The sequence below is a fragment of the Numida meleagris genome, unplaced genomic scaffold (assembly GCF_002078875.1).
Source record: "Numida meleagris isolate 19003 breed g44 Domestic line unplaced genomic scaffold, NumMel1.0 unplaced_Scaffold837, whole genome shotgun sequence".
Lineage (NCBI taxonomy): Eukaryota > Metazoa > Chordata > Aves > Galliformes > Numididae > Numida > Numida meleagris.
In genome coordinates this window covers 1-8,485 of record NW_018365052.1, presented here as the reverse complement: position 1 = coordinate 8,485, position 8,485 = coordinate 1, and the positions used below count along the sequence as shown (strand labels likewise).

The 8,485-nt window shown below is 56.3% G+C and overlaps 1 protein-coding gene and 1 long non-coding RNA gene across 12 annotated transcripts; one reads left to right on the top strand and one right to left on the bottom strand.

The window, feature by feature from the left end:
- Positions 1–472: 472 nt before the first annotated feature.
- LOC110392041 lies at positions 473–3,575 on the bottom strand. The gene is made up of 2 exons (XR_002434212.1): positions 3,357–3,575; positions 473–2,854 (listed from the first exon to the last, which is right to left on the bottom strand). It is a non-coding gene; the product is annotated as an uncharacterized LOC110392041 (long non-coding RNA).
- A 15-nt stretch (positions 3,576–3,590) lies between these two features.
- Positions 3,591–7,270, top strand: CCDC61 (coiled-coil domain containing 61). 11 transcript variants are annotated; one of them, XM_021383985.1, is made up of 14 exons: positions 3,591–3,867; positions 4,525–4,665; positions 4,796–4,878; positions 4,949–5,103; positions 5,418–5,522; positions 5,601–5,697; positions 5,770–5,852; positions 5,940–6,055; positions 6,130–6,208; positions 6,329–6,399; positions 6,547–6,619; positions 6,717–6,783; positions 6,872–6,911; positions 6,997–7,270. In XM_021383985.1, the coding sequence occupies exons 1-14, from the start codon at positions 3,606–3,608 to the stop codon at positions 7,107–7,109; spliced, it is 1,485 nt and encodes a 494-aa protein (XP_021239660.1). In that variant the 5' UTR covers positions 3,591–3,605; the 3' UTR covers positions 7,110–7,270. The 11 variants fall into 11 exon arrangements, 7 of the variants coding, with proteins under 7 accessions (XP_021239660.1, XP_021239659.1, XP_021239658.1 ...); XM_021383984.1 differs by having other exon boundaries at positions 4,525–4,671; positions 6,720–6,783; XM_021383983.1 differs by having other exon boundaries at positions 4,525–4,671.
- Positions 7,271–8,485: the final 1,215 nt, after the last annotated feature.

Sequence of the window (8,485 nt, the reverse complement as noted above, 5' to 3'; positions counted from 1 at the left end):
AACCCGGGTATGTGTAGTTGATGATGTACAGGTGATAACACATTTTCAAGAATTGCCTACACCATTCTCCCTTTTACAAAACTATACTATGTTAAGAAATGTTGACATCAATGCCACAGCCCTAAATTTGTATGGCACAGGAACTGTATCTGAATATTTGACCTCAGAGACTTAGGCTTTTTGAGTAGCAAACGTCTCACAGGTGGAAATGTGCTTTAGTTTTGTTAATTGTACTAAACCAAAGGTGAATGTGGAGAATGGAAAATTGTCATGTAATGATACGATTAATATAACCCATGCTAAGGCACATTTAGTTCTACCATTGGGGTTCTTTTTGTTTTGTGGAACCACTGCCTACACTTAGGTGCCAGCAAATTCCACAGGTGGCCCCTGTGCAATTAGTAGAATTATCATTCAGTTCTGATTTGAACACCCTCCCTTACGTAGCTGCAAAGAAAAGCCCTCCAAGACGTACTCTTGCTGGTTTATTCTCTCATGGGGAGGCATTAGGATTAGTGTCTCACAAATGGCAGGATCACAGCAGAGTCCATGTCATTGCGGTGCCCACAGTGCGCAAGAGCACAGTGGCAGTGATGTCACTGCGGTGTCACAGTCACAGGAGTACAGCGGTGGCAATCTCACTTCATTGTCACAATGGGCGGCCTTGCCACGTGGATGTCACAGTGGGCAGTCCAGTGATGGCTGTGTCACTGTGGTGTCACACTGGGCAGGAGCACAGTAGGGGTGGTGGTGTCACTGCCGTGTCACAGTTGCCAGGAGCACAACGATGGCCATATCACTGTGTTGTCACAGTGGCCATGATTGCAGCAGCAACTGTGCCATTGGCAAAACTGCAGTGCGGGCCATGCCACTGCACTGTCACTAATGACAGGCATCCATAATGACAACAACATCCATATCGCTGTGGTGACTCTAAGGGCAGGAGTACGGCCATGTCATTGCTGTGTCAGTTGGCACGAGTGCAGCAGAGGCTGTTTCACTGCCTTATCAGGTGGGCAGGAGTGCAGTGAAAGAGTGTGGAATATTTACTGGAGGTGCCTTGTGGCAATTAGGTCACCGACCTCAATGCGGTTGCATAGCGAAGACCTTTATCATCTTCATCTACAAGCTTTTATACCAGCGCTGTCTTAACCCAGTAATTTTCCACTGTTTTCTGTACCCCGAAGGTACGTATGCAGAGCAAGCAGTTCACAATCACGCTGGGCACGAATGGTTACAATCCCTCACAATTGTTGCTAAACTGTAGTTACTTTTTCTGTGTATTCCAGAGATGTCCTTGCTTCTCAGCCTTGCCTTCGCATGCTGTTTGTCTAGCTCTGCAGCTTCTGCTCCGAATAGTCTTTCTTGTATTCCCACAGTGCCTTACTGAAATGTCCACCTCTTGAGAGAATGATGGAATTGTATGGATTGGAATGGGCCTCTAGAGATCATCAAGTCCCTGCTAAAGCAAGTTCCCTACAGCAGGCCGCGCTGGCAGGCGTCCAGGCAGGTCTTGAATATCTCCAGAGAAGGAGATTCCACCATCTCTCCGGGCAGCCTGTTCCAGTGCCCTGTCAGAGCAAAGGAGTTTTTTCCTCATGCTTACATGGAACTGTCTGTGTTCCAGAAGGTGAAACCCCCAGGGCGAAAAGCGCCGGATAATCTGTTCCATGATAGTTCCCTAAGCAATAGGACCTGCGACCTTAGCTGTAAGCAAACACCAGGGGACTCTAAGAAAACACAGAGCATGGAGCAGGGTGGAGTCTCACGGCCAAATTCTGTGATCGTCTTGCGGGGATGGGGACTTGATGATACAAACTATTGGAACGGATAAAACTATCTCATTGTTCTGAGCCAGCCCTGGCCCACCAGTTTTCCACCTTTCTGCCAAAATCATTATTTCTGAGTAAACCTTACAAAACAAAGATACGTATCCATGTGAAAAAATCGTTAAAAAATGAGGAGAGTTGGCTGGGAGTGGGGCAGCCACTGTTTGGGGACTGGGTGGGCATCGGTTGGCAGCTGGTGAGCAATTGCTTGTGCACCACTTGTTTTGTAAATGTATATTATGTTATTATCAACACTATTACTGTCTTCCTTTTTTCATCCCTCTCTGTCTTAGCTTTTTATCTCAATCCATGAGTTCCACTTTGTGGGTTTTTTTATTCTCCCCCCCATCTCACTCCCTCTCCCGGCTTGGGCTCAGCCCAGGGACCCACCCAGGCCCTCCAGCAGCAGTGCAGCCCACCCCCAAAATCGTGTCCCAGTGTCTCCCCCGCTGCCTCCGCAGCCGCCTCTCTCCCACCCCCAGCCGCTGCTGCAGCAGTGAGGGCCACCACCGGGACACCCCTGGCAGCGGCACTCAGGCCTCATCTTCCTCCTCCTCCGTCTCCGTTGCTTCCCCGAGCACCTTCAGCCCCGGTGGGTGATCCTGGCTGTGCCCCTCTGCCAGCTCCGGGTCACTCCAAGGCCTCACCCCGCAACTGATGGGGAAGGGGGGGGCGGCCATGGCCTGGGGGAGGACGGGGCCGTGGGGGAACGGCCCCTTCAGGCGTGGCAACCCCTGGCCACATACCACGCCCAGTGCTGAGGGAGGAAAGGGTTAGAATACAGTTTCAAACAAACAATAAGAGATGGATGTGGGTTACTGGGGCAAGGAAACCAAGAAGCTACTGATTGGTCGTTGGAACTGAACTGGAGACTACATCCTGAAGAAAAGCAGCGGAAGCTGGAATCACCCTCTTCAATCGTGCCAAGGTCAAGAGTACGCAGTGAGGAAGAGACACGGCCTTCATCCCCACGACCCTCGAAGATGACCACCAGGAGGCACTACGCATGCTCAAGGGGTGTGACTCTGGGGTGGAGCATATTATAATAATTCCTTGGAATTAATTGTAATAGTCCCTCCCTCCCTCAGGAATGCTATGAATATGTATACTTTTGATCTTTAAATATGGAAGTTTTCTGCCCTTCGGTGTGCAAGATAGGCAGGGGATACTCCCTTGCACCCGGTGTGTGGGCGCAGCGCCGTAATAAACATACCTGCTTTACAATCTTCCCGGTTTGTTTCCGCAAGCCAGTCCCTTCCCCCAACTCTCACAGGGAAACTCTACACAACAGGCCCGTGCCCCCCCGAGGCCCCCATTCCCAGCCCCATGGGGCCCCCCAAAACAACCCTAGGAGGAGGACGCCCCATGTCCTCTCAGAATCCCCCGATCCAGCCCCACGAGTCCCTCCAAACCTCCACGACACCCCCAAGCCCTCACCCAGCCCTACAAGGACCCACATCTCCCCATCCCAGGCCCAGGTCGCCCCCAGTCTCGTGCGCCCCTCCCTAAACAATGCCAAAGCCGCACCATTCTCAGCGCCCGTCGCATCTGGTGACGTCACGCAACAATTACGCGGTCTCCCGAACTTGCCCTGACTCGGCATGGCGGGCCAGGCATCTCTTAAAGGTCTACGCATGCGCATAACTGGCTTGTGAGCTGGTGGGGAACTTTTTCTGGGGTTTGAGTGGCAGTCATCACACCCAATTGATTGCAAGGAGGGGAGGGATCAGGGGCGACAAGGCTCGCTCAGCGGCTCCCAAAGGAAGAGGTGGGGGGATGTGTGGTCAGCGGGTCAGGGGTGGGAGCCAATCAGAGTGCCGGGCGGTGCAGGGCGCGCCAATCGGATTGCTGGAGGGGCGGGACAGTGGCTGGGGCGGTGGAGCGGCGGGCAGGGAGCGCGGGCGGTCGCGTTGGGTTTCAGATCCGGAGCTGTGCGGTTTCGCTGCGGGGTACGGAGGAGGCTTGGCGCTCCCAGCCCAGGCTCCGCAGCGTCTCTGGAGCCTCGCGGCCTACGGGGGCCCACGAAGTCTCAGTCCTGGTAACATCACCTAGGCCCTCCTCCAGACCCCATCTCCAGAGCGTGGGCCCCTTCTCCAGCCCCTCCATCAGCCCCTACCGTTTTCCAGCGCCTCCCCGATCCCTTTTATCAGGCGCCTCCCTCCGAGTCCCATGGACCCTCGCAAACCGCTGAAGCCTCCCCTCATTTTCTGTGCCGCCCCAGTGCCGTACCCCCGCTTTCGTAGGTTGCCCTTCCTCGAAGCTCAGCCCCTCCCTCTGTTACCAGCTCACCCATTTTCCAACACCTCCAATCCCCTCGGGTTCTCTCTTTTTCCCAGCGACGTCCCCTCTTTTCCCTGACACCCCTTTCTCAAAATCCTGCCCCTTCAACACCCTGCAGCCCTCCCCCACCTCCATTCTGTAAGCCCTCTCCTATGTCCCCCAAGGTCCCCCCTTTCCCAGGCTCCCCACTCCCATGCCCTGGGATCCCCTTTTCCCCTTTCCTAAGGTCACCCCTTTCACAGACAGCCTTCCATCCCATAGTGTTCTCATCTCATGCCTTATTTTCCGCCACTTTCTCAGACACTTCCTCCACAAATTCTTGATCCCTTCTCCCCCTAGTCACTTCTCTCCATTTCCCCCCCCTGTCTCCAGCGCCTCTCTAATCTGCTGGTATCCCCCCTTTCCCATCCCTTAGGATCCCGCAAATCCCAAGCCCCCCGTTGCCACAGGCAGCCCTCTGGCAGCCATGGAGGACCCACGGTTCCTGCAGGCCAACTGCTTCTTCCGTGGCAAGGAGCACAGCGTCCGGCTGAGCGTGAGCCGAGCAGCGGTGGAGGTGGAGGTGGAGGAGCGCTGCAGCACTGAGCGCTGGCGGGGCCGCTTTGATGCTGCTTGTGAGCCGCCTAGGGGTCTCTCAAGTGGGTCCCTGAGACTCCCAGCCCTTGACAATCTCCCCCTGTTCGCAGCTGTTGAGGACCTGACACGCAGAACAGGCAATTTCAAGCAGTTTGGGATCTTCTGCAGCATGCTGGAAGCGGCACTGATGAAGGTGGGGTGTGCTGGTTTTGGGAGCCGGAGGGGGTGTTTTCGATCCCATGTCCCCCTGTCCCACTCCACAGAGCAGTGAGGCCGTCAGCCTGGAGCTGCTCACCTACAGCGACCTGGAGGCCCTGCGGTGCTGTAAGGTAGGGGTGGTTACACGTGTCCCCCCCCCAACCTCGCCACTCAGCAGCAAGCGGTACCTCATCCTTGTCTACTGCGTTGAATTTGACAGGTGATGGGGGCAGCATGCAGGGATGGCAAAAGATGGGGACACTGAGAGGAGACCACTCAGCAGGGGCACCAAGGGGCTGAGGACACTGTCATGGGGACAGTGAGGGGCCGGGGGTCAGCATGAGGCTGAGGGCACCAAATGGGGAGGCAGCATGGGATCAGGGACATTGATGGGGGAACACAGAGGGGCTGGAGATGCCAGTGGGGATATACTGCGGCACTGGGCAGAGTGATGTGGGGACAGCAAGGGTGGGGGGAAAGCGTGGGGCTGGGGACATGGTGGCACTGACGCTGCAGTGTCTCCATGTACCCCAGGATCCACTACCCGCTGCCGTTGCCCTACGCTGGTGAGGCAGACGTGGCTGCGCTGCGACGCCTGGTGCAGGAGCAGCAGGATGAACTGACACAGCTGCGGGACGAGTGAGTGCAACTAGCCCGTGTGTCCCTTCTGTGGTATTGTCAGTGCAGCAAAGGGACAGCGCCCTGTGCCTTGTGCAGGCTGCGGTGGGCGCAGCAGGAGGTGTGGAGGCTGGAGGATGAACGGCTGCGGGACAAGGCCTGGCATCAGCAGGAACAGCGGCGGATGACCAAGGAGGTGCGCAGGATGAGGCTGGGGACATAAGCGTGCCACTGCACTGTCACGGCTCTGTTATGGCTCCTTCTCCAGCTAGCAGAGGTGAGGACGTCTGAAAAGATGCTGCGGGCACATGTGAAGACACTGACGGCTGAGCTGGCGGTGTGCAGGAAAGGGTAAGGCGGTGACAGCACTGGGGACAGGACCGGGAACGGTAATGTCATGTCCCCATCCCCACCTCACCACATTTGTCCTTCCCACAGGCGCAGCACATCAGCCACAGCACCAGGCCCCCTGCGGGATCGCCACCGCTCTAACTCCCGGGACAGCCGCAGTAGCAGCCAAAGCCACCTGCCACCACGGTCCCCATCTCCTGCAGGTGAGGGACACGGGGACATGAGGACCTTCCTGGGACCTCCCGCAACGTTCTCCCTTCCCTTCTGTTTCCCCCAGGCTCACGGCCACCACGCTTCAACCCTACAGCCTTTGTGAGAGCCCGCGAACAACGGCGGCAGGAGGCTGAGCTCCGAAGGTAAGCTGTGCCACAGCCATGCCACAGTGCCCTCACTCACTGACAATTTTTTTGGAGAGGTAGGGGGAGGCACCTCTCTGTGCTCCCCACTCCCCGCAGCACATGATTCCGTGGGTGCAGGCAGCAGCTGCCGCGTGGGACAGTGTCAAGCAGTGATAACCCTAGGAGGAGGTGCAGGCGCAGCTCTTCAGGTAGGTGGGGGGCATCCAACAGGTTTGAGGGACACCCAGTGGGCCTGGGGTACTCAATACACCTGAGCAACACCCAACAGGTCTGGGAACACCTATTAGGTTTGGGGTCTGCCCTCAAACCTTCCACCGAACCCTGTTTCCCTGCAGCTGAAAGTTTCCAGAGCCGGCGCTCAGCACCGAGCTCGGGCAGTGAGGCCGACACATGTCCCCAGCGCTGCAGGTCAGCAGTGGCATCCCCTCAAAGCCACTGCAGTCCCGTCCTGACCACCATGGTCTCCTTGCACCCCTGCCCTCCTAACCACTTCTTTCCTACAAAGCAGGGGCTTGGGGGGTCCTAGCACCCGGAGCCCACTGAGTGCTTCGTCCCGCAACAGCACCAGTGTGGTGAGTGGCTCTGGGGGGCAGTGGTGACAGCAGGGGGACTGGGAAGGGGACACTGGGTTGCGTGCCATCACCGCCTTCTTCCCTACAGGCATCTCACCTGGATAGGGGCCGCAAACAGCACAGGAAAGGTAAACCCCTTATCCTGGTCTTCCCCCCCCCCCTGGCCCCATTTTTTTTTTTTTTTTCACCCATTTTACCTTCCTCCCCCCGCAGAGAACGTAGGCGCAGAGAACGTAGGCACAGAGCCCTCAGCCACGCTGTCTGACATCGACGCCCGGCTGCAAGCACTGCAGGCATATATCAGCACCCTGGGCACTCACATGTGAGCCCCCCAGGGGCCACCGGGAGCTCATTCCAGAGGGACCAGACCCAGGCACTGGGTTGCCATGAGGCTACCAGCGCCCGGGCCCCACTGTCCCCCAAAGGGGACAGCACTGGCAGGATGTAGTGTAATAAATGCCCGCATGGCTCTGTGGGGCGAGCAGCATGTGTCCTTGTCCCTGTCCCCTGCTGACAGGATGGGGGGTTGGCACCTGGCTCCTACCGCCCACTGCCCCATAGCCCCACACCTCACCAATGCCCCTGAAGTCTTGGCCCCAGGAACCATCCTGAGTCCTCAGCTGCGATCCCCAGAGTTGTAGAGCCATGGAATTCGGGAAGGGGTTGGGCTGGGGGAGGGACCACAGCCCCCTCTGCTGTGGATGGGTTGCCCCCCACCAGATCAGGATGCTCAGGGCCTCATCCAGCTTGGCCTTGAGCACCTCCAGGGGCGGGTCAACGCCAGCTTCTCTGGGCAGCCTGTGCCAGTGCCTCATTGCCCTCTGAGTAAAGAATATTTTCCTAAGCTCTAACCTAAATCTCCCCTCTTTTAGTTTAAAACTGTTCCTCCTTTTCCTCATACTATCAGACCATGTAAAATGCTGATCTCCCTCCTTTTTATAAGTTCCCTTTACATATTGGAAGGCTGTTATGAGGTCTCCCCAGAGCCTTCTCTTCTCCAGGCTGAACACCCTCAGCTCCCTCAATCCATCTTTGTGCTAGAAGTGCTCCAGCCTTCTGAGCATCTTTGCGGAATTGCCCTGACAAAACTGCAACTGCATAAGCCTGCACTTTGCCTTGTTAAACCTCAGTAGGTTCTTGTGGGCCCACTTTTCAAGCCTCTCCAGGTCTCTCTGAGTGGCATCCCTCCCTTCTGCCTTATCAACTGCAGCACTCAGCTTGGTGGCATCAGCAAACTTGCTGAGGGTGTGCTCAGTCTCACTGCGTTATCGATAAAGTTGTGGAAGAGCACTGGTCCCGAGATGGAACCCTGGGGGACACCACTCATCACTGGCCTCTACCTGGACAAAGAGCCACTGACCACAACCTTCTGGCTACGACCATCCAGCTAATTCCGTATCCACTGAATAGTCCAGCCATAGATCCATATCTGCAATTTGGAGATAAGGATGTGGTGTGGGACTGTATCAAAAGTCCAGGTAGATGACATCAGTTGCCCTTTCTTTGTCCACTGATGCCATCACTCCATCATAGAAGGCCACCAGATTCTTCAGGCATGATCTGCCCTTGGTGAAACCATGCTGGTTGTCTTGGATCACCTCATCTCCAATGTGCCTTAGCATCTGTTCCAGGAGGATCTGTTCCATGATCTTCCCAGGCCTAGACATGAGGCTCACTGCCCTGTAGTTCCCCGAGTCTTCCT

Coding starts and splice junctions, on each gene's coding strand:
- CCDC61 (XM_021383983.1), top strand. CDS start 3,606: ATGTGTGGTCAGCGGGTCAGGGGTGGGAGCCAATCAGAGTGCCGGGCG. Junction 5,104..5,417: donor TACTGCGTTGAATTTGACAG/GTGATGGGGGCA, acceptor CATGTACCCCAG/GATCCACTACCCGCTGCCGT. Junction 6,056..6,129: donor ACGGTCCCCATCTCCTGCAG/GTGAGGGACACG, acceptor TGTTTCCCCCAG/GCTCACGGCCACCACGCTTC.